Source organism: Sinocyclocheilus grahami, unplaced genomic scaffold, assembly GCF_001515645.1.
Source record: "Sinocyclocheilus grahami isolate Dianchi unplaced genomic scaffold, SAMN03320097.WGS_v1.1 scaffold646.1, whole genome shotgun sequence".
NCBI lineage: Eukaryota > Metazoa > Chordata > Actinopteri > Cypriniformes > Cyprinidae > Sinocyclocheilus > Sinocyclocheilus grahami.
Genome location: NW_015505825.1, coordinates 1,825,932 through 1,851,857, shown reverse-complemented (window position 1 = coordinate 1,851,857; position 25,926 = coordinate 1,825,932). Strand labels below are relative to the sequence as shown.

The 25,926-nt window shown below is 39.2% G+C and overlaps 1 protein-coding gene across 1 annotated transcript; it reads left to right on the top strand.

The window, feature by feature from the left end:
- The first annotated feature begins 4,041 nt into the window (after positions 1-4,041).
- LOC107558461 (interferon alpha/beta receptor 1a-like) lies at positions 4,042-24,478 on the top strand. The gene is made up of 5 exons (XM_016242125.1): positions 4,042-4,258; positions 9,479-9,608; positions 13,895-14,085; positions 18,008-18,225; positions 24,194-24,478. Exons 1-5 carry the CDS (start codon positions 4,195-4,197, stop codon positions 24,476-24,478), a joined length of 888 nt encoding a protein of 295 aa, XP_016097611.1. The 5' UTR covers positions 4,042-4,194.
- Positions 24,479-25,926: the final 1,448 nt, after the last annotated feature.

Here is a 25,926-nt window from a genome sequence, read left to right as displayed (position 1 = left end):
AGCTTTTTCTCAATTGTTCCATTTCAATAACTTTGTTGTGCTATACTTCTGTGAATAAAACCAACATATAAATGTTCTTTTATAAACCAGACACCCCTTCGAGGCTGAACCTCTGACAAATGTCAAACGTTGAACTAACTATATATCGGTAAGGTCTGTACACAAAATAATGCGTGTAGATGCAATAATGTTTACACACATTATATCGTCTGTACACGCCACGTGTAAAGACATTTAATATTACGGCCTTCCATAGTACCATATGTTTTGTCCCTAACGGCCTTCCATACTGCTGCTGATATGCGAGCAGCTGTGGTCACCTGTGTCAGAGGAACACTCCCTGCTTTATTCTGTTTATTGTGTGAGAAGACACCCTGTAGTTTCGAAACAGCTGAGCCATCGAACATCACTTCCGCATGACTCAAGCTCCTATGACTAATGTCGAGAGCGCGAAAGCACATAAATATATAATGCGCAGGCGTGAATATCTCTGCTCGCACGCGGATTTCCTTTGCTCTCACTCAAAACCAGATACACTGCTCTCGCCCAGAGAGAGTGCGCACACTTAAAACAGTCTCTCCTCTCGCTCAAACTGTGTCCTACTATATTATATTCTATGTAACTGTCATATAACTGTATATTCACTGTATTAGAGGAGAGTGCCATTGAACGTGTAGCTAATAAGTGGGTTTTCATGAAAAAAAATCGAATTAAAATCACAACTGAAAACAAACACTGGATTAAAAAACAAAAAACTCCCAATAAATGTCCAAACAGCGATGCTATCAGAACATTTATTGTGAACATATCTTGCATCATTTACATCTATTTTTGCAGTTGATGTTGATTTGATAGGAATTGTTACTTATTATTGTCATCATACCAACTGAGAATTTATTGCAATGATTTTAAATTCAGTTGAGGTATCTGACATCATGACATAACATTGATGTTTTATATGAAGTCTTTAGAGCCATAGACTATAATATGTTGTTTTTATAAATATATGTTGTTACTGATAAATTGCTCAGAGACCAACCAGGACAGAGGTTATATGCACAAATCATCCAAGCAACTAATTCCTAGCCATTTCTAATATAGGCTACATTTCATTAACATTGCGAAATATTATTAAACTGGAAAGAAATAAAAGATCCTTCTTTGATTGTCAAAATAATTCCGGGTTCACTTCCCTCCCAGCCAATTAGATTTCAGCATTTGGTCTGATTGGTTAAAGCTGTATTTATATAGCACCTTTCAACAGTCTTTAAAATGTACTTTACAGAGAGATGCATATGTGCATTCACAGAAAAGAACAAACATAAAAGAGATAAAGTGGGCCTATAGTAAAACAAAGTACAATAACCAGTTTATATATAGTTTAAATACAACAATAAAAAAAATCAAGGAAAGGCCCTGAACAAATCTGTTTTGAGACTACTTTTTAAAAGAGCATAATAACTTTTGACAACATTTAATTCAGGTGTGAAAAGAATGAATATCTGCATGAGCATAGAGAGATTTGCGAGAGCACAGGATCAGGGGCGGATCTACCCCACCTGCCACCCCAGAATTATTACAGAATAAAATATAAATGTAAACAGTGTTTCATGTGCTACTTTTCAGCCGACAGCGTAAAGCAGAATAATGCCAAAAACACGTCTTTTAATAAACTGTCTGTGCACGATGGTTGCACACGCACGCAACGTGCCAGTGTAGTCGACTTCATTAACAAATGACTCTTATGAATGAGTCATAACCTAACCTAATGGTTAGAGCGTCGGACTCATAACTCAAAGGTTGTGGGTTTGAGTCTCGTACCGGCAGGGATTGTAGGTGGGGGGAGTGAATGTACAGCACACTCTTCCACCTTCAATACCACGACTGAGGGGCCCTTGAGCAAGGCACCGAACCCCCAACTGCTCCCCGGGCACTGCAGCATAGATGGCTGCCCACTGCTCCGGGTGTGTGTTCACGGTGTGTGTGTGCATTCACTGCTCTGTGTGTGCACTTTGGATGGATAAATGCAGAGCACTAATTCTGAGTGTGGGTCACCATACTTGGCCACGTCACTTTCACTTTCACTTTTTTCAAAACCACAAAGCCCAGTTCACTAACGAATTGTTTTTACATTTGTTCATGAATCAGATCATTACTGCTTTTCAGCTAACTCAGAAGTCCTCTGAGAAATCTAATCCCGTCCGGATATGTCTGAGATTCATCGCGCAATTGTTTGGTGATCCGATTCTCTGACCGCTCGCTCCACTTTCATCATGAATATAAGCCGTGACAATAACATGAGATCAATAAGAAGATGCCAATCACAGAAACTAATAGCAGAGTTGGGTAAGAATCTAGTCATATTGCAGTTTTCTCGATTGTTAATATAACTGATTTTAGTTGCCCCTCCCCACCCCAAAAAAACACCTTTAATTCAGTTTTCAAAACAAAGACACATTTCTCAAAAAGTTTAACAATGAGTAGCCTAAAAACTGATGACACACCAATCAGAATCTGTGCATGCTAACAACAGAGAGAGCTGGAGCTGAGCCAGTCATCTACAGGGGTTTATACTTATACATACAGTATCAGTACAGTACAGTACCAGTGCATTAGATCAGGGACATTTCACTAATCTATATGTACAGTAAACTGTAGCACATGTTGTACACCTTCGAGCGTGTGACTGTCAAATTTGATTTGTAATCATTTTTAATATGTACTGCATTTTTGCAGAACTGAGAATGACTGGCTGGAGATATAGTCTTGTGTCAGCAGACCAAGAAACTGCTATAGTGCTGTGTACTATAGTACTATCTGTAACTGTAAATGTGCTTTTGTATAGTGTATTCATTGCTGAATTATGCATCTGTATCTGTAATTAAGTTTATGTGTACTGTAATAGACATTGAGCTGCAAAAATAATTCCTGAATCCTATAAGAGTTTTTGTTACAGTGTTATTGATCTGTGTTCACTGCAGGAAAGTCATCAGTGTGTTTGAATTGTAAGCATTTACAGTCTTTCTCAGCTGCTTACACACACAATCTTTACGTGACACACAGTTTCTGAAAGCTGACTCAAACAGCAGAAGCACACACCAAATTGACTCAGTTTTCAGTTTCATAAAACACTTTTTCAAAACACAACACAATTCTCTGTAACACACAAAACTAACAGGAATTAATATTATTGCAAAGGTGTTTGAAAAAGTTTGCTTTTGAGATATTTTGAATGCAGTGCTTCATTTTGCGAGAGATGTGAGGCCTTTTGCATTTTGTGTGCGCAGTTCTTGTATTTGTGTGTAAAGTTTTGAAAAAATGAGGCAAAGTTTTGAAAATGTGTGTGAGCAGCTGAAAAACCCTGTAAGAAAAACTGTAATAACTAGATTGAAAAGTGTGAAAGACAAATGTATGCTGGCTTGTCTTAAAGTCTTGTTTAAAATCGTAAATGGTTTGGTCGGTTAGATGTTCTAGATGTTTGCTGAAGTGTTGCTAGTTGGTTGCTAGGATATTCTGGGTGGTTGCTAGGCTCTTGCTCTGCAGTTGCTGGGGTGTTGCTAGAGTTTGTTCTGCGTGATTACAGACATCCCCACCTCTGCTCATAACAGAAAATCAAACATTGTTTTCAAAACTGATCCAGTTTCAGTGCTTTGAAATTATTGTATTTCTTTCTAATGTTAGGAAATTCTAAAGTTTGTGTTGCTCTTAAACTTGCACTAAACGTGATTATACCATCTAAGTAGCCCGTGTAACTGTAATAGAACCGCAGGTCTTCTTTAGTCATACAAGCTCAGAAACATTTATAACCTGTTGGAGTTTTTTTAATTGTGTATAGACTTGCTGCCATGATGGATTTTGAAATGTTGTTATTTTATTTTTCATTTATAGATGATTACTTAATAGTAATACAATATTTGCGAACACAACTGTGTATGTCAGACCATAAATCCCCCAAAACTATGCATGCATGGGCTTGCTTTGGTGTTGCGAGAGTGTATCTGAGCTCGCGCGTCCGGTTTTGTGCGAGAGCAAAGCAAAGGAAATACGCGAGCGAGCGGAGACATTCGCACCTGCGCATTATATCAATGTGGTTTCGCGCTACAATAATGCGCTCTAGACATCAGTCATTAAAATAACGCCATAAAGCCGTGCTTCCTGTGTTGTGGACGGAGCGAGCAGCAGCGCAATGCGGAGATGAAGGCGCTTCGCTGCTTCTGCTTCAGCGTGTGTGCTCTGCTTCTGCTGGAAGAGTCCTCGGGTGAGTTCCTCCTGATCCTCTCACACCGCCGCGTGTGCCGCTGTACTCACTGCCTCGCGCGCTTCGTTTATAATCTAATCGTCGTTTGGGGGTTCATCTGTCCTTCTCATCTGTCACAGAAAGCTTTTACTCTTTCAGTGGGTTTAAAGTGCCCCTATTATGGATTTTTGAAAATGAGCTTTCCTGCAGTGTGTAACACAGCTCTAAGTGAATGGAAACATCCTGCAAAGTTTTAAATCTGAAAGTGCACCCTGTATAAATGTATTGTCTCTCAAAAGAAAGAGTCGACTCTGAATCATTGAAACTAACATTAGTCATTTTGAAAACAAATCCCAAGCCTTTTCATGTTGAAGTTAATATGAAACATTAGCACATCGCCCTCCCACATGTTGGTCTTTTCCCGTTGGTCTGAATGAAAATGCAAATTCATTCTTTGCCACTAGGTGCGCTTTTGGAGCGTAAAAATATCTGTTTCCCCTGTAACGCTGAACACAAAGCAGCACTGCGCTCACAAACACTGCTTTATCAGGCTTTACAGGCGTGATGACATTAAAATGAGATCAATCGGACCAATCACCGCAGATTAGCGTCAGGCAAAGGAGGGGTTTGGAAAAATGAATCGTTGAGCGAATTCGTTTGGGAGACGTTGAGCAAGTAAGGTCAAAATAAATGCATCTTATAAGACAAGGAAAGTGTTTTTTTGACCTTGCATGCATGTCAACCTGTTGTTGGGGACTCCCAATACCAAAATATGAACCTTTCATTACCCATAATAGGGGCATTTTAACTTCGCGACTATAAAACAAGTAGCCTATGTTCTATATCCACCTTTATCCAAATGTGTCTGCTGCTTTTTAGATTATGGGAGGCGCTTCCAGTTTGAGGAATTTCCACTCAAAAAGAGCGAAACCAATCATTTCGAATCACCGAGATTCGCTGTAAATAATCACATCTTTCAGTCTGACGTTCAGACGTCAGGGGAGGACGTAACGCTCCGTGCTTTAAGTATGTTGAACCAAAACTGTTAAAGAGAAGTCATTTCTTGGCAATTAAAAGTGTTATAAAGCCCACTGATTCATACTCGGACTTAATGCTGACAACAATGAAACCACTTGAGAGAGAACTGCCGGGAGATTTATTTCTTAGCATAAAAGAGTGACGGATGTTCTAGATGTTTGCTGAAGTGTTGCTAGTTGGTTGCTAGGATATTCTGGGTGGTTGCTAGGCTCTTGCTCTGCAGTTGCTGGGGTGTTGCTAGAGTTTGTTCTGCGTGATTACAGACATCCCCACCTCTGTTCATAACAGAAAATCAAACATTGTTTTCAAAACTGATCCAGTTTCAGTGCTTTGAAATTATTGTATTTCTTTCTAATGTTAGGAAATTCTAAAGTTTGTGTTGCTCTTAAACTTGCACTAAACGTGATTATACCATCTAAGTAGCCCGTGTAACTGTAATAGAACCGCAGGTCTTCTTTAGTCATACAAGCTCAGAAACATTTATAACCTGTTGGAGTTTTTTTAATTGTGTATAGACTTGCTGCCATGATGGATTTTGAAATGTTGTTATTTTATTTTTCATTTATAGATGATTACTTAATAGTAATACAATATTTGCGAACACAACTGTGTATGTCAGACCATAAATCCCCCAAAACTATGCATGCATGGGCTTGCTTTGGTGTTGCGAGAGTGTATCTGAGCTCGCGCGTCCGGTTTTGTGCGAGAGCAAAGCAAAGGAAATACGCGAGCGAGCGGAGACATTCGCACCTGCGCATTATATCAATGTGGTTTCGCGCTACAATAATGCGCTCTAGACATCAGTCATTAAAATAACGCCATAAAGCCGTGCTTCCTGTGTTGTGGACGGAGCGAGCAGCAGCGCAATGCGGAGATGAAGGCGCTTCGCTGCTTCTGCTTCAGCGTGTGTGCTCTGCTTCTGCTGGAAGAGTCCTCGGGTGAGTTCCTCCTGATCCTCTCACACCGCCGCGTGTGCCGCTGTACTCACTGCCTCGCGCGCTTCGTTTATAATCTAATCGTCGTTTGGGGGTTCATCTGTCCTTCTCATCTGTCACAGAAAGCTTTTACTCTTTCAGTGGGTTTAAAGTGCCCCTATTATGGATTTTTGAAAATGAGCTTTCCTGCAGTGTGTAACACAGCTCTAAGTGAATGGAAACATCCTGCAAAGTTTTAAATCTGAAAGTGCACCCTGTATAAATGTATTGTCTCTCAAAAGAAAGAGTCGACTCTGAATCATTGAAACTAACATTAGTCATTTTGAAAACAAATCCCAAGCCTTTTCATGTTGAAGTTAACATGAAACATTAGCACATCGCCCTCCCACATGTTGGTCTTTTCCCGTTGGTCTGAATGAAAATGCAAATTCATTCTTTGCCACTAGGTGCGCTTTTGGGGCGTACAAATATCTGTTTCCCCTGTAACGCTGAACACAAAGCAGCACTGCGCTCACAAACACTGCTTTATCAGGCTTTACAGGCGTGATGACATTAAAATGAGATCAATCGGACCAATCACCGCAGATTAGCGTCAGGCAAAGGAGGGGTTTGGAAAAATGAATCGTTGAGCGAATTCGTTTGGGAGACGTTGAGCAAGTAAGGTCAAAATAAATGCATCTTATAAGACAAGGAAAGTGTTTTTTTGACCTTGCATGCATGTCAACCTGTTGTTGGGGACTCCCAATACCAAAATATGAACCTTTCATTACCCATAATAGGGGCATTTTAACTTCGCGACTATAAAACAAGTAGCCTATGTTCTATATCCACCTTTATCCAAATGTGTCTGCTGCTTTTTAGATTATGGGAGGCGCTTCCAGTTTGAGGAATTTCCACTCAAAAAGAGCGAAACCAATCATTTCGAATCACCGAGATTCGCTGTAAATAATCACATCTTTCAGTCTGACGTTCAGACGTCAGGGGAGGACGTAACGCTCCGTGCTTTAAGTATGTTGAACCAAAACTGTTAAAGAGAAGTCATTTCTTGGCAATTAAAAGTGTTATAAAGCCCACTGATTCATACTCGGACTTAATGCTGACAACAATGAAACCACTTGAGAGAGAACTGCCGGGAGATTTATTTCTTAGCATAAAAGAGTGACGTGACATGTGGCCAAGTATGGTGACCCATACTCGGAATTAGTGCTCTGCATTTATCCATCCAAAGTGCACACACACAGCAGTGAACACACACCCGGAGGACAATGATATAAGAGGAATACCAAATCATTGTTTTGTTTGTTTTTTTTAGTGTGAAAATATAGCAAAAGTAGCTATAGTTTAGCTATAAAACAAAGTAACTTACTGTCTTAATTGTTTGGCCTTTTAGAAAGCACAGTAACTTTCAAATTTACAATTCTGTGTGTTTGCTGTGTAAAGGTATAGGTTGATTTTTACACTGGTCTGTAGGCGGGGATTTCAGATTTGTCTTTTTATCACTCCATGAATCAGAAAATACTGTCAACAAACTGGCTAATTGAAAATGCACATTCATTCTCTGCCAGCAGGTGGCGCTGCTGGAATGACAGAATATAGTGATTTCCCCGGTAACCTCTGTAGTCAAAGCAGGCCTGTGCTTACAGTTAAGATGAAATAAAAATGCCATCAAAACGTATCTGAAGACGTTCCAATCGTTGTAAATAGGGCGTGTGAACACTCATTCAGAATTTGCATAATCCCACCTATGAATTATAACTACATAAATTACGTGTCCAGGAACGCAGTGGAATATTCTGGTCTACTTCCTCAGGTTTGGCTCCAGTATATTGCATAAATGCAATAAAGACTAATATGCGATACACCTAACAATAAATATTCAATAACATGTGTCCACCAAAGAGTTTTTAGCCAGCTAAAAAAATGCCAGGTGCTCTTCTGAAAACGACCAGCTGGTGGCGCTGGAGAACGCTTTGGTGGCACAGCGTTTTCCCAGCTGAGATGCTTTGAGATGCTATGATCCATGACAGTAACGTATTAATAGTATCTCATTTTAAAGAATATTACTGAATATAAAAATTAAGTAACCAGCCAAATTAACTTCTATTGTCGTTCGGTCGTTGTACAAGTAGGATGGTTGGTTGGTGTAGTATAATAACTGACAGTTGTACAGTTACAAAAAAAAAAGACAATGCAAACAAACATGTGAAATATTATTATGGTAGTGCATCAAAATCCAGTGTCATCAGTTTGACAAAAAGAACAGAATGTTTTACACACCATTTACACGTGGCAGGGAGCCGTGTACATTTCTTTCTTACCAACCAACATTTTGAAAATACGAACATTTTCATGAATTCGAAAATTTACGTCAGACCGGCTTTATAAACTATTTACACAAATATTCCTTCTGCTTGAGGCCCAATATTTTTCAAAATGACATAAATCACTGAAATATTATCACTCAGTGTTATTGTTGATGAACATGTTTCATAATACCGACACATATTCTTACAATAATATTGAACATCTGTAATATTGCTGTGAAAATAACCAAGCTTAGACCATCAGAGGAACTGAAAGAGTTTCTCAGCTGTGCTCAAGACTTCTCTTGATCCTCCCTAAAGTAGCATCACTTCTGAGACTCGAAACCCTGAGCGGTCTGGATCTTTACAGCCTCCGTCTAAGGAACAAGATGTTTCTATATGAACATGTGTCTTCAGATGTGCTCTAGAGATGGGTGTTTGTTTCAGGGAGCTGTCCGATCTTCCTGAGCTGAGATGCTGAGCTAAAACCAGAATGTGTTGTGGCACGACACACAGACAGCTACTGTGGTTAAACAGTCAACATAAAAATAAAAATGATCCTGCAAGCTTTAATCACGTCATGTAGACTGGCATATTACAGAGATTAAAACACTGCAGTTATGCATTTAAGGAATCTGTGTGACAAATGTAAGAATCTGTAACTGTAAATGTGCTTTTGTTACATTTACGAATGCACTCCGTTGCTCTTGTTTTAAACTTATCTGTCTTTTCTTGAATGCATGCAGTATTTCACACTAAGTGACATCCATGAGATCATAAGTGAAAGTGTAATCAGGTTTAGGACTGTGTGATTACATCAGTGAAGCTGTCAGCCCTGCACATTGTCTGACCACTGCTGGTTATGAAGACGTGTCTGGAGAGCTGTGGAGCAGAATACAGTTACAATGCTCAAACCTGCAGAAACAGAAACTTTGTGTGTGTGTGTGTGTGTGTGTGTCTGGCAGGATTCAGAGATCTGAGGCGTCCTGAGAACGTCAGCGTCGACTCGCTCAACACCCGTTATGTGCTGCGGTGGGACTGGCCTCATGAGACCGCCGCCAACCAGACTGTCACCTTCACTGCGCAGTATCTAGAGTAAGAGCCTTCATATGTGATTGCTTCATGCACGTGACCCGTGTGTCCATGCTTATTTGGGTTTGTGACTGAATCAGCTGATAAAGTGAAGAAACAGGTCATAAGACATCACAAACACTGTAATAGATCGTTTGAGGAGATTTAGGCCAAGGATGTGATCACGTTCTAATATGTGACACATTATAGTTAAAACAGTCCATCTAACTGTGTAGATGCTTCTTAAGGTCAGGTTTATTTTTCATCTCAAAATACTAAGGAAAATATCTGCTAAATTATATTTAGCATAAAGAAAATTAGGTCTTCCTCCAAATTTCTGATTATAGCATTTTGTCCAGATGTTTTGTTTTTATTCTCACTGTTACTGTAATGCAGAAATGAGTGAAGGAAAATCAGCATAAATGAAAGACAGTACAACGAATACTACCAAGAGCATTATTATTATAGTAATCGATATCATTTTTGCATTACAGCTGTAAGAAATGAGGGAGAAATGTGTTTAAATGTGCTCAGGCTTTATTAAGCCTTTAAACCCAAGGTGTCCACACACAAAAAAAAACATAATCAAATTACTAAGCACTCCCTGAATGGAATAACATGAAATAGGTATAATTTTAAAGCTTAGAATCTCAGCTTTTTAATTCATTATTTTGATCAACTCTTAACGAGCGCTGAGCAGTCCCCCTAAACCGGAGTGTACCCCGGGCGGGATGCCCCCTCCCCCTCCGCGAAAACATTACTACTAATATATCTAATATATCAAAAACATAATCCAGCTCAGATAGTCATGTGTCATATTGAAAGGACTCAAGTAGAATAAAACAAGCATAATTGTTTGGGGCTTTAACTAAACTTGAGTGAATTTTTGAGCAAGTCACTAGGGATGGGCGAAATGGGCTATAAAATATATCACAGTAATTTCTGATATTTATTGCGATAACGATATCAATGACGATAATTTAGGGAATCCTGTTTCTTTAGAGCAGCGGTCACCAACCTTTTTAGGCCCAAGATCCCTGACCTCGGCCTTTATGAAAGACAAGATCTACCTATTGAAGAAGACATCCCAGATTGTACTTCAAATGTGAGGCCTTTTACTTAGTATTTTAATTAGTGATGCGCCGATCATAGCGGATTCAGAATTCAGATTTGCTTTTCTTTCTTTCTTTTTTAACTAGCAAATTGGATTCTGATACTGATACTGATTTTTAAGCAAATTTATGTATTGGCTATTTGCTTTATAACAAACAAACTGGCTTTAAACAAAAATATCTAGCCATTTGAAATTAGAGGCAACCACTGCATTTTAATCACGATCTGCACGGGCAGTTGTTTTTGATTTGATTTAGATTAATTTCAGGATTTAAAACAAAAACAGAATGGTCTGACTTTAGGTGTTATTTATTTGCTACATAAAACATCTGCACGAAACAACAGCAGGTCTGAATGAGACGCTCTCTCTGACAGCAGGTGGCACTTATGAACAGGGTTGCCAGGTTTTCGCAATAAAACTAGTCCAAGCGCGTTTCGAGGGGATTCCCCTGTAAACATCCATTCTGGGGGTAAAATACACGTTTTTCGGCAGGGATCTTTCAGTAAAATTCACATTCCAGGGACTAAATATCACATTACTGGGGTCGCTTCAACCTGCGGACATGAACAACAACAACCCGCGGCAACAGTGTTAAAGTAGCCCAATTCTGCGGGAAAACCGTGGACTTGGCAACACTGTTTATGAACCGACAGCACTATAGCGTTTCCATGGTTACCGCTGTAAAGTTGTACTTTATACGGAGAAGGAAATGCCATTGCCATCTAAACTTTTCTCAAGACAGTTCCCTTCAGTGATACATTAATATAACCCATAAATGTAATGCATTTTTGTACATATTTTACAGTTTTTTTCGGGATCTTCTGGGACAGTGATAAAGATCTACCAGTCGATTGCGATCCACAGGTTGGCGACAACTGCTTTAGAGAAAAGTATTATCTTTCCTATTTTTACCCAAAATAGGGTGTTGTAAGCATTACTGAGTACACAGGTAATGTAATGACTGTTTAATTCATACTGGAAGCCGGAGGGCGCCCTTGCGCAGAAACTCCACCTATGCATAGTATTAGTAATGCTCCAGGAAGAAGTATCCAGTGATCGCTGTAGCTGAATAAAACGCAGATAAAGACATTTTAACTCAGGAAACCTGAAGACAATAAATATGCGATTGCACAAAATATATGGTATCTGTATTCTTCAAGCAATCTTGGGTATTTTTTATAAGGATAAAGTATATTTATAATGTAATGCTAATCGACAGCCTTTATCACTGTATATAATGCTATAAAATAGTATGGTTTCTGCCTTATTCTGTGATGCGAAACCATGTCTGATCACAAAAATAAGTTATTTCAAACACTCAACTATGTTATGAAGTTAATATGGAGAAAAAGCATGTCAATAAATTAAAATATCTTTGTTGGACACCAGGTTTGTAAACGACTCGTACACATGTAAAACTGTGTCGCACACGTGCTGCTGTAGTACAATGCTATAAAATAGTATGGTTTCTGCCTTATTCTGTGATGCGAAACCATGTCTGATCACAAAAATAAGTTATTTCAAACACTCAACTATGTTATGAAGTTAATATGGAGAAAAAGCATGTCAATAAATTAAAATATCTTTGTTGGACACCAGGTTTGTAAACGACTCGTACACATGTAAAACTGTGTCGCACACGTGCTGCTGTAGTACATTTACTCAAGGCTCAGACCGATTTTTGTCGCACTGTACAGCCCTGTCCAAACCTGCTCCAGATTGTAGCAGCTGCTCAATTTCACGTCCGCCTTCCTTCACGTCACTCCACACAGTCGCACACAGAAATATGTCAACAACTAGACTTTATCGTTATTATCGTGGGAAGACGAATTCTTATCGTGTGGAGAATTTTTACCGGTATATCGCAAACAATAAGATATCGCCCATCCCTACAAGTCACCCCCAGATCCATATGAAAATAATATATTGATGTCAACATATTGTTTGTAACTTCATAAAACATGCTCAGATCGTGGAAAAATACCATTATTAAGATTATCTCGATTAAAAAGAGCCCAAACTCAGTATAATCCGTCACTTATATCTAAAGATATTATTCATGAATTTATAACACATTTATAAAACTGCACAGGCGGCATATGTAGCTTAGCAAATATCTAAGGTAGCTGTCATGTGGCGATTTTGCTCATAACTTCCTAAAACATGCATATATCATAAAAATGGCATGTCATTATTAGCAGAAAATTCTCCCAATTAAAAAGAGCCCAGGTATACCATAATCCGTCGATTAGATTGAAAGATATTCCTCATAGAGCTATAACACATAAAAAAGAATTAGGTTGAGGTTGCAGTCCTGAGGCATTTTAGCTCGTAACTTCATGACACATGCATAGATCATGACAAATCACATTATTTGCAGAAAATTCTCTTGATTAAAAAGAGCTAAAATATACCATAATCCGTCAATTAGATCGAAAGATATTCCTCATAGAGCTGTAACACATTAAACCAGACAGGCGCAACAAAGAAAAACAACTCTATGCTTCACGTTACGTTTTTATTCGTAACTTCATGATATATGCATAGGTTGTGGAAAATTGCATGGTATTATTTTCAGAAAATTCTCCTGATTATATATTCTTCTGTCATAATCTGTTGATGAGATCCAAAGATATTGCTCATAGCTATAACACATAAAACCCAACGGGCACACTTGAGGCGCAGCAGAAGAAACAACTGTACATTTCACTTTGCGCTTTTGTTCGTAACTTCATGAAACATGCATAGATCATGGAAAATGGCATGAAACTTTTCAATTAAAATTAAAATGATTTAAATGAGCCCACTCTTACTAAATCTGTCATTTAGATGTAAAGATATTCCTCCGTTATAACACGTAAAACCCCAAAGGCGCATGTTATAACTGTCTCATAGTTTTTACGCTTGTCATTTCTTGAAACATGCTCCGATCGTGGAAAATGGTACATCATTATATATAGCAAATTCTCGTGATTGAAATGAGTCCAGAATCAAAACAATCCATTGCATCTTTTGTGTGTAAATAATACCTAAACCCATGAATTGAATAAATCAGTTGGATACTGTAACTTTTGGATACTTTGTTATATTTACTGTGTTCGATGATGGAGACAGCACTGGGGCTCCAGCAACAGGCTCGGGAAGCACTGCTTTACTGACAGATCAAGTGCACTCACGTCGTCCTTTCCTCCAACAGGGAGTTTCGGTCCCGGAAGGCCAGTAATGAGAAGTACTGGACATCGGTGTGTGTCAGTGTTTTGGAGCATCGCTGTGATTTCACTGGAGCTGAACTGCATTACAATGACTTATATCTGCTGCGTGTGTGGGCCAACACGTCTCAGCAGTCCTCCGGCTGGGTCCAGATCAGATTCTGTCCTGATAAACACGGTGATCCAGCTGTCTGTCAGTAGTCTGTCTGTCTGTCTATCTGTCAGTGGTCTGTCTCTGTCTGTCTGTGTCAGTCTGTCCATCTGTCTGTCAGTAGTCTGTCTGTCAGTCTCTCTGTCAGTCTGTCCATCTGTCTGTCAGTAGTCTGTCTGTCAGTCTGTCTGTTTGTCAGTCCATCTGTCTGTCTGTTAGTTTTCTGTCTGTCTGTCAGTCTCTCTGTTAGTAGTCTGTCTGTCTGTCAGTCTCTGTCAGTAGTCTGTCTGTATTTTCTGTTAGTTTTCTGTCTGTCTGTCAGTCTGTCTGTTTGTCAGTCCATCTGTCTGTCTGTTAGTTGTATGTCTGTCTGTCTGTTAGTTTTCTGTCTGTCTGTCAGTCTCTCTGTTAGTAGTCTGTCTGTCTTTTCTGTTAGTTTTCTGTCTGTCTGTCAGTAGTCTGTCTGTATCAGTCTCTCTGTATGTCTGTCAGTAGTCTTGTCTGTTAGGGTTAGTTTTCTGTCTGTCTCTCTCGGTAGTCTGTCAGTTGTCTGTCTGTCAGTAGTCTGTCTGTCTGTCAGTCTGTCTGTCAGTCAGTAGTCTGTCTGTCAGTCAGTAGTCTGTCTGTCTTTCTATCTGTCTGTCAGTAGTCTGTCTTTCTGTCTGTCTATCTGTCAGTAGTCTGTCTGTCTGTCTGTCTGTCAGTAGTAGGGCTGTCACGATTATGAAATTTGGCTGACGATTAATTGTCTAATTGTCACGTTTATTGCGATGAATTGTCTGTTTTAGGGCTTTGGCGATTATGATGATTATGCCGATTATCACGATGAATTGTCTGTTTTTATGGCTTTCATTATATAATTGTGATTAATTGAAAGTAATCATTAAATAATTATGAGGTTATCTTTTAATCTTTTTGAGTTATTATTTTGTAGTGTAAGATTACATAAGATTATTCCAAATTCTAAGAATTCCCCAATACCGATCCAACACCAGCGCTATTTTTTTGTACACCACTACAGAATATCAATACGGTGTTTGTGGAACTAATGGTCACTCTTTTTTTAAACCCTTTGTTAAACGCAATCCACTAAATACTCACTTCCTCATTACAGAGAAAAACTACATTTGAATAAAAATATATAAGCTATGAAATTAAACTAGCTGACTGTATAATTTAGCAGCAAAAACAATATTTGTTTTTTGGTGTACATTATACAATTTAAACATGTTTATTCTGTTAACTATTTGTATTCTTACAAAATACATTCACGAAAATAAGATAGAAATCATGAGAAAAAGAAAGGCTTCTAATAATCTTTCTGTTTGTGATAATTCCTTCCTTAAACTTAAAGTATTATAACGAGAATATATGATCTTGGAGAGAGAGTTTTATGCTGACTGTGATAACTGAACGTGACGTGCTGTTTGAATGCTGAGCGGAGAATGCCTGACAGCTGCAGCAGAAGGAAGATGAGCTTCTGTAAACCTCAATTCTGTCCCTCACATTAAGAGATGGAATGGCTTCAGATGATGATGGTCGCATTTTGTGACCATTTTTTCTGCCTGTGCGACTAAATTTTGTGTGTGGTCGCACTGGCGCGACCACCGCGTTGGTCAACTCATAATGCTGCAATTTCTGTTGCATATGAGAAACGGCAAACGAAACTGAAAGCATAATGAAACAGCGCTTAGAGAGTATACTCGCCGCGTCGGCACGAGCGCGAAGCTGCGCGCAGCAAAAATGATGCGCATATTAAGGAAACGATGGCTGGTTTTCAAGCAAAATTGAAGTAAAAGACAGCTTCTTAAACCAGAGAAGGTGAACATGCTGGTATTCTTGTGGGGGGGGGGGGACATGCAAGCACTGTGACCGTTTTACTTTTATTATTGTTTTAATTTTTGAAAAACGTCTCTTTGCTGTTTACCTCACATTACGCTATGGAGCCTCTCTTTTATTTATTTGATTCCACAGTGTTTGCTAAACGTTCTGTAAATTATTAGTCGGTATATAATACAGCATGTGGTGTGTGCCATGCCTCATCTTATTCGTTTTTGTTAATAAACGTTTTGTAAGCCAGTGTATCATTGTGTCTTACTGATTTATTGTTGTTGTGCTTTTTAATTAAAAATAACAATGAATCCATCTTTTGTTTTAGTCTTAAAAAATGAAAGGTGTGTAGATGTAAGCAAAACGGTGACAACAAGATCGCGAATTCGAAAGTGAAAGCATCCGAAGCCAGCGGCTTAACACAGCAAAAGAGAAACTCCCGTTCACAAAATTCAAATCACAAATAATACTACTGATGATAAAGAATGGGTTGAATGTTAACCACTTTCGTTTCCATATAACTATCAACAATGATAAAAGTTCATCAGCATGCATTGAATAATCCCATGTTGTAGCGCAAAAAAAACAAACAAATATTGCGACCAAATCATGTACTCGTGCGACCAGCTGAGAAAGTTAGTTGCAAAAGAGCGACCAGTGGGAAGAATGAGTCTGGAGCACTGTATAGGCTATACAGTGCATGAAAAGCAAACTGGTACTTTTCTGTTTCTTTTGGTGTATGACTCCCCCATGTGTCGCATAAAAAGCACAATAAATTGTCTGAAACAACCGTGGTTAGATCAAATAATCGCGATTAGACGGTTATTTAATTATCGCGACAGGCCTGGTCAGTAGTCTGTCTGTCAGTCTCTCTGTCTGCCAGTAGTTTTTCTGTCTGTCTGTAGCCCTGTCAGTAGTCTGTCTGTCAGTCTCTCTGTCTGCCAGTAGTTTTTCTGTCTGTCTGTAGCCCTGTCAGTAGTCTGTCTGTCAGTCTCTCTGTCTGCCAGTAGTTTTTCTGTCTGTCTGTAGCCCTGTCAGTAGTCTGTCTGTCAGTCTCTCTGTCTGCCAGTAGTTTTTCTGTCTGTCTGTAGCCCTGTCAGTAGTCTGTCTGTCAGTCTCTCTGTCTGCCAGTAGTTTTTCTGTCTGTCTGTAGCCCTGTCAGTAGTCTGTCTGTCAGTCTCTCTGTCTGCCAGTAGTTTTTCTGTCTGTCTGTAGCCCTGTCAGTAGTCTGTCTGTCAGTGGTCTGTCTCTGTCTGTCTGTCAGTCTGTTTGTCTGTCAGTCTCTCTGTCTGCCAGTAGTCTGTCTGTCCATCTGTCTGTCTGTCTGTCTCTCTGTCAGTAGTCTGTCTGCCAGTCTATCTGTCTGTGTCAGTCTGTCTGTCTGTCAGTATGTCTGTCTGTCAGTCCATCTGTCTGTCTGTTAGTTGTCTGTCTGTCTGTCTGTTAGTTTTCTGTCTGTTTGTCAGTAGTCTGTCAGTCTCTCTGTCAGTAGTCTGTCTGCTAGATTTCTGTCTGTTTGTCAGTAGTCTGTCAGTCTCTCTGTCAGTAGTCTGTCTGCTAGTTTTCTGTCTGTTTGTCAGTAGTCTGTCAGTCTCTCTGTTAGTAGTCTGTCTGTCTGTCTGTCAGTAGTCTGTCTATCAGTCTGTCAGTAGTCTGTCTGTCAGTCTGTCTTGTCTCTTAGTTTTCTGTCTGTCTGTCAGTAGTCTACCTGTCAGTCTCTCTGTCAGTAGTCTGTCTGTCAGTCTCTCTGTTAGTAGTCTGTCTGTCTGTCAGTAGTCTGTCTGTCTGTTAGTGTTCTGTCTGTTTGTCAGTAGTCTCTCTGTTAGGGTTAGTTTTCTGTCTGTCTGTCTGTCTGTCAGTAGGCTCTTTGTCAGTTGTCTGTCTGTCAGTAGTCTGGCTGTCAGTCAGTCTCTCTATCAGTAGTCTCTCTGTCTGTCAGTCTCTCTGTCAGTAGTCTGTCTGTCAGTCTCTGTCTGTCAGTCAGTCAGTCTGTCTGTCAGTATTCTGTCAGTCGATCTGTTAGTTTTTTGTCTGTCTGTCTGTCAGTAGTCTGTCTGTATGTCTGTTCCTGGCATTTGATTCTGCTATGCTGACCCCGGCTATTTTCTTCTGCTCTCAGCTGCTTTAGGTCCTCCCTCCAGCTTAAAGCTGAGCTCGATTAAAGGAGATCTAGAGATCATCATCACCGACCCTCTGAGCAGCACTAACCAGTCCATGAAAACTTTGCTGAACGACAGGTTGAGCTACCTCATCCAGTACTGGAGGCGCTCTGCAGAGCCTCAGGTATCTGTGCACACTCGCGCCAAAAGCTCTCGTATGGGTTTCAGCAGCGGCTGCGTGTGGATACTGTCTGAATGTGGTGTCTGCTGAGGACAAGCTGTGAACACAAAGCACTTCAGTCATCTTCAGCTTCAGTCTCAGAAATGCTGCCAAGTAGCGTGACCACATCCTGTAGAAAGATGGTGGTTTCCGATCTCAAACCAGATTCGTTCCTCTCAAAATATTTATAGTTAAAACTATTGTGACACACTCTGGGCTCCAATAGTCTGTGAACATGTGAAGATTACACTCACTATAAAATGCAGTTAAGTGCATTTTTATCAAACACATTTATTTATATAGCACACATTGGCTTTACATACCAGGAACTAACACATTCATATAATTTAGCAGGGATGCACGATATTATCTGACCGATATAGGAATCGGCCGATAATAGCGTAAAATGTAAATATCGGAATTGGCCCGATATTAAAAATTATGCGTCTTGTGTCTTGCCGATAAGAGGATTAACTCACATGTGCTCGGGGTGTCCTAGCGATTAGATCACATCAGCAGTGTGGTCATTCATGAAGCAAACTTTTGCCTTGATTAGATTCAGATAGATTTGGATCACTGCATTTAATTTGAGAATACATTTACAAGATGATGCGTTCGGTGTGTGATAGCGTCAACAGTCACTAGCAGCAGCGGCAGCCTCCTCCGGGTCCTAATACACCCGTCCAGTAAAGCGTTGTATTTACATAGGGGGGGCTGTTGGCCTACTTGTAACAAAATGTAAGTAAAATACACAAATATCACTAAGAATCTTGTTTCTGAATAAATAAAACGGTATCAATGTCATAAAATCATGAATATGTTTTAATGCAAAGGTCAGAAGCTATAGCTTACATGATTACAAAAAAATCATAAATATGACACTTGTAAATTAAATCATTTTATATATACGGATTTATTCATTAATGTGTAATGTGTTTTTTTTTTTTTTTTTAAATGAATCATGAGCTCTAAAAGATTTTCACAATTTTTACAACTCTTGCCTTAGACCATCTACAAATGTTAAATCTAAAAATAATATTTTAAGGTTACCACTGCATCTTTCTGAAATTTTTTTTAGCAGCGATTGATATATATAGCTGATTTATAATTATTTTCAAAGCTTTCAATGTACTGCCATTATAAAATAACTTAACTATTATTTAATTCTAATAAATTAAAAATAATTATATTTTAAATTTCTGCACAGGACAGACTTGGTGTTGTTTCCAAACAAAAAGAAATATATCACAGTATCGGCTATCGACCAAAATGAGTTGAAAAATATCGGCAAAAATCCAATATTGTGCATCCCTACAATCTAGGATTATAAAATCAAGTATAAAATAAATACAAAATTAAGTGGAGTTAAATGCAAGTGAAAAATGTGAGTCTTTAAATGAGATTTAAATGCATCAAGAGAGGCACAAGATCTAATGTGAAGAGTTAAGCTGTTCCATAAGCATGAAGCTGCAGCAGAGGAGGCCTTTTGATTTTAACCAAGATTTAACTGAAACCTTTGTACAGATCTTAATGGCCTAGAGCAGTGAATCTCAACCTTTTGGCGTACTGGACCCCAGTCCAATTCAGAACCATCCTCAAGGACCCCCAGAACAAAATTGACTCATCTATGTATCATTTGTATCTTTGTGAGGACCAAATGCAGTCAAGTATAATTCAAGTTAGTTGACTTGTCCAGTATTTGGCCATATCATCAGCTATATTGGATTTTTCTTTCATGGGAACAGGAGTCATGTCAAAATATACAACATTTATACAAAAATTAATACTTTATATGGACCCGCTGGCCTTGCGTCAAGGACCACTAGGAGTCCACGGACCCCTGGTTGGGAAACACTGGCCTAGAGGACATGTGTAACTGAAGAACTTGGGTGCCAACCCATTTAAACCCTTAAAAAATAAATAACTTCTTATATTTGTTTCTGAATTTGACTGGAAGCCAGTGGAGTGATGTTAATGCAGGTGATATATTTGCATATTTCTTCATCTCAGTCAAAAGACTAGTATCAGCATTTTGAACCAACTGCAGGCGTGAAAGTGAGGCATGAGAAACACTGTATTACAATGAGTAACAATAGTCCAGTCTGGATGTAATAAAAACATGCATAACTTCCAAATTATTAAAAGACGTTTCTGAATTGAAGGAAGCTACTTCTAACCACATGGTTTATATGCTAATCAAACTCAGCATCAAAAATAACACCAAGACTCTTTGCTTGATTGTGTACCTTGGATTTAAAGAGGCCCAGTGGTTCTTAATCCTGGATGCCTCTCTCTGCACATTGTGTGTCTCCCTGATGTAACACATCTGATTCAGATCATTGACTCATTATTCAGGTGAAGAAAACTGGCTGCCATCCACTCCATAATATCATTAAAACCAGTGGTGTACCGTGGTGTTTCAGTCAGGGCCTTCAGTAAGCAACTGTAACCTACATACACGCATCTTACACATCTCTGTTACAGCTAATGCAGCCATATGCATATAATGTGCATATTAAGCCACACACAGGCTCTCAACAACAATGACAGCTGATCAACAATTTCAACAGTAGGCTAGATTAGGGTGGGTTGAATGCAGAATAAATTTCCCTACATGGATCAGTAAAGGTAATCCACCAATACACGGGTCACTATGCACATTCACGTCACTCTAAAATGACGACGCACCCACAGCAGCACTATCAATGCACCTCGTACACCTCCATAACAATGTGCATGATACAATACTCGTCAAATAATAAAGCACTCACCTGTCACTTGTGAATAAAGTCCATGCGTCTGTCATTCCATGTCCCTTTACTCGTATTAAAAAGTAAACACGGCCAACAAAATAACTTGTGCTCGGTGCTAGCTGTTAGCCACTCATAGTTGCAATCTTTGAAATGGCGCACAAAACCTTTGTTAGCGAATTCAGTTTGTGTGTAGGTCTTCCTTTCTCAGTTATTTATCTTTTGTCTGCAAAAGAGCGCCTTGAAAAAGGCATTTTTAGTAGATCGGCAACTAGATCTGGTTTAGAGGCGCCGGTGACTGCGGCTGTCTGTTTCTTTTCGTTGAATTTCACTTTCATACCTTAGAAATTCCCGACTATCGCTGGGGGTAGCACTGGGCACGTCGCTAGACATCTTTCAACAAAAGGGTAGTACTCTCTGTAAGTGCTGGCCGCAGACTTTTTTTTTTATGTAGGATATTCCAGTTCAACCTCAACAAAACTAATCATAGGCAATTTTGTGGACATTACACACATGAAAATGACACATAAATAATCAATAAAAGCATTTTTCACACAATTTTATTTTTATAGGGCCAGCAGAGAAGGCCCTGCTGACCCTGACAGCCCACCACTGATCAAAACAACTAAAGAGTCCCCCACCTTTAAAGGGAGGAAAAGCTGAGTGTCATCAGCATAGAGATGGTAATATACATTGCTTCTGACAAATATCAGCCAGAGGAAGTATATAGATGTTAAATGAGACTGGACCCAAAATAGATCCTTGAGGGACCCCACATTTCGTTATAACAAAGAAGATGAACATTTCCTAATCTTATAGAAAAAGTTCTCCCAGGAATATATGTAAATAAGACTGTGTGCAGGAATCCAAGGAAATGCTCTTAAGTCCTATTCAGACAGGACTAGTTTTACAGGGTGTCGTTAGAGAAATTTGTGTTTCACAGATACTTTGCGATTTTAATCCCATCTGAATCTGCCAAATCTGTTTTTCCCCCCACACAACCTCTGTAATAATTCCAGAGCAAATTACCTACGGTTTTTCAGCAAACTCCGTGATCCTCTTGAGAAAACTAATCCCGTCCGAATGTGAATGTCTGTGATTGTGAAAATATTTTTTCACAACGCATTTCTCTTACTACTGCACGGATTTTTGATATGTTTGCCTCCCGGCAAAGAAATTATAAAATAATAATTAAATCAAGAGCCAGATCATGTAAACTTTTAAGTAATATCAGCGTCAGGTAAGATTACTAACCTTCATTTCTGCACTCACTTACATAAAAGGTACATACGTAATGTTAATTAAAACATTATGTAAATTAAACATGGTTTTACTACAAATACATTTAAAAAAAATTAAATAGTTAAACTAAAGTAACCACACATTAAGAATGGTTTTGCTATACTAGCCATATAGCTTCACCATGGTATTTGTATAAAACTGTGGTCATACTATGGTAATCAATCCAAATGACTATACGCAATGCATGCATACATTGTCCAAATTGGTATATGAAAATCACAGATGTCGGGTGACAAGAATCAAAACTCATACATGGTTTAGAAAACTAGTCCCGTCCGAATAGGGCTTTAAACATACCAAATAAATATTGTGTGCTGTAGTGTCAAATGCTGCTGTCAGATCAATTAAAACCAAAATTACACACTTTCCTGAATCGGTGGCCAGGAACAGGTCATTAGACACTTGGAGAAAGGCTGATTCTGTACGGAGTTGAGCGCTGTGTAGGCTTCATATAGCGCCAACCCCTCCACCTCTACCCGATGCTGGTTAAAGATAAATAGTCCAGATCGCCAGCATTGAGCCAAGTCTCTGTCATGAACAAAAAGTCTAGCTCCCAAGAGGAGATAGAATTTTTTGGTACAAAGGTCTTATTTGAGATGGACCTAGCATTTATCAAATTGTTAACTGTAGATAAAGAGGAGGTGGTAATAGACAGTCTTTGATGTGGAAATCTACATATGCTGAATTTCAGGCCACATTAACCTTTCATATCGATTCCACACAATTATTAATGGAGAAACCCCCATACAAACGTCAATGTCAAAAAGAATTTCAAGTGTTATAACAGATATCCCTTTTTAAAATGATCTACCATACTGTTTTCTCCTGTTCCTTAAGGGGTCACCCTATCGTTTAAATATGTTATTGATCTCATTGTGAACAAGTTACCCGTGTGTTCATATATACAAAGTTATGGCATGAAACTCTAGATGGCACAGTCTGATAGGTTCAGTGTTGGGGGTAATGTATTACAAGTAACGTAGTAGTGCGAAATCAGATTTCTCTTTTCAAGAAACTAGTAAAGTAACGCATTACGTTTTAATTTACAAGATAATATCTTGAGTTACTTTCAAATACGTAACGCAAGTTACTTTTTTCCCAATTTATTGATTGACAGCTCTGGTGTCGCCATGTTGAGAGAAATCAGAAGATGTTACTGTAGTTCTAAAATAAATATGAATATGCATTAATTCATCTCACTCACACACAAAAAAAATTCAGTATTCCTCAAAATGAATAAAAATAATGCAACTCAGAATATGACACAAACCTGCAATAATTAAATGTTAAACAAATATGCTTTATGTATTTAATCCCATTCTATAAACCAATGTCTTTGCTTCGGACCTTCAATGAACCGTACTAATAAGCACAAATTACTCTAGACAAACATTTGTGTGTCTTTGTTTATTGCTGAAGTGTGTTGAAATTTCTTCTGCATGCATGCATTAATTCATCTCACTCACACACAAAAAAAATTCAGTATTCCTCAAAATGAATAAAAATAATGCAACTCAGAATATGACACAAACCTGCAATAATTAAATGTTAAACAAATATGCTTTATGTATTTAATCCCATTCTATAAACCAATGTCTTTGCTTCGGACCTTCAATGAACCGTACTAATAAGCACAAATTACTCTAGACAAACATTTGTGTGTCTTTGTTTATTGCTGAAGTGTTGAAATTTCTTCTGCATGCATATATATATATATATATATATAGGACTAAATGCTCTGCCCATTTCTTACAATACACTGCAACCTCCATCATAAAATCCAATCAACAGCCAATAGGTAGAACCAAGGAGGGAGTGAGTAAATCATAACTGGGTGAAAAGCAGGTGTAAACAGAGCCAGGGTCTTGGTTTGGTGCTCTTGAATACGAAGCTACAAACAGGACTGACTTCTCTCTCTCTCCCTGTCTCTCCAGCTGTGGTTAAGTGACTCCGAGAAGCCGCAGCTGCTGGCTCCGGAGTCTCCAGAGTCTGTGTGTGAGCTGCTGGTCATGGTCAGTGCTGAGCTGGACGCTGTGGCGGTGGATGAGCACTCAAACACTGAGGAACAGGACTCCAGCACACACGGCCGACACGGCAGCGGAGACTCGGGCGTTTACTCCACAGAGGAGGACACCGGTCACAGATCTGACCTACAGATGAGCAGCAGAAAGCACAGAGAAGAGCTGCATGATGGGATGCTGCTGGAGCTCTGTGCTTGAAATGATCAACAGATGTCAGGCGGACACGACTTTAGCTTTCTGCAGCTTTGCCTCTCTCTCTTCCAACATCTGTCAGAGACTGCAGCAGCTTTCTGAGGTTTATGACATTTCAGCCATATCTGTATGTTAACATGCAGATTTCTTATGATTCTTATAGAATCTTAATTCATTGTTTCTTGATGTCTTTCTTTGTTTAAAAAGAGAATGAACTGTCATTGGTTAGTTTGACTGTTTTCTCATTCATCTCCACAGTGTCAGATTAAAATGACCTCTATCATATGTAAATGACTTGCTCTTGTGTCTTTAAATGGTCATATTTCCAGTCTTTAGCCCTATAATATTATACTCGTGTTTGTGTGCTGTATTTGCACATACAGTGCTTTAGCTGTCAGAAGCAATCTGTTAGTGGATACAGCGCTTGTGTGAGTGTTAAATACCCGATTTTTGTTTTTTTACGTCAATATTTACTATACATACACACATATATGTGTGCGCGCGCATGTAAAGATGCATCTCAAAATTAGAATTGTAATAAGGCAGCTACCGGATTACTAATATTAGGTTTTGCTGACACGATCGGGTATGGGAAGACTTTAGCCCCAGCCAAATCGTTACCCAGGATCATGCTCACACCCTCTACATGTAACTGTGAATATACACCAATGCTAACGGGGCCAGAAATAAGGTCAGATTTTAGAAAGACTGCATGTAACGGTACAGAAGTACAGCCCATTTCAATCCCTCGAATGAGCACATCATTGCCCATATATGACCCACTCGAAAACGGCAGCACATTCTCTAAAATCAGTGACTGTGCAGACCCTGTGGCTCGCAGCATGACTATCGGCTTCGCCTCAGAATCATCCGAAAGTGAAACTAAGCAAGTTTGCAGAAACGGCCCAAACACATTCAAATTAGGCTGTGGTGACTGACCAGAAATCGGAATAAACGCCACCCCTTTGGGCTTGCTGCCAGCTTTTTGCTGCCAGACTTTACAGTTCGAGATAAGATGACCAGGATCAAGGCAATAAAAACAAACTCTTCTTATCAGGACGTCTTGGCATTTTTGCCTCACTATCAGCCCTAACAATTCTCGCCTAACATCCTTTTATCTTTCCCTACATCCGTAACGAAGGATATTTTAGGGCCGCGCATAACTGGAAATACGGTCTTACGAGTAAGCACAAATTCGTCTGCATGCGTCGCTGCATCAGACAGTTTCGATACTCTCTGCTCATTTAAATGTACCACGATACTTTCGGGCAGACAGCTCTTAAAATCGGCAAGTAAAATTAGCTCTTGCAATTCCTCAAGAGTCACAATTTTTGTGGAAACATTTCTCGAATAGCACTCTTTTCTCACGTGCGAACTCGACAAACGTCTGCTTGGCTGCTTTTGAACATGCCCTAAACTTTTGTCGGTATGCCTCTGGTACCAATTCATAAGCA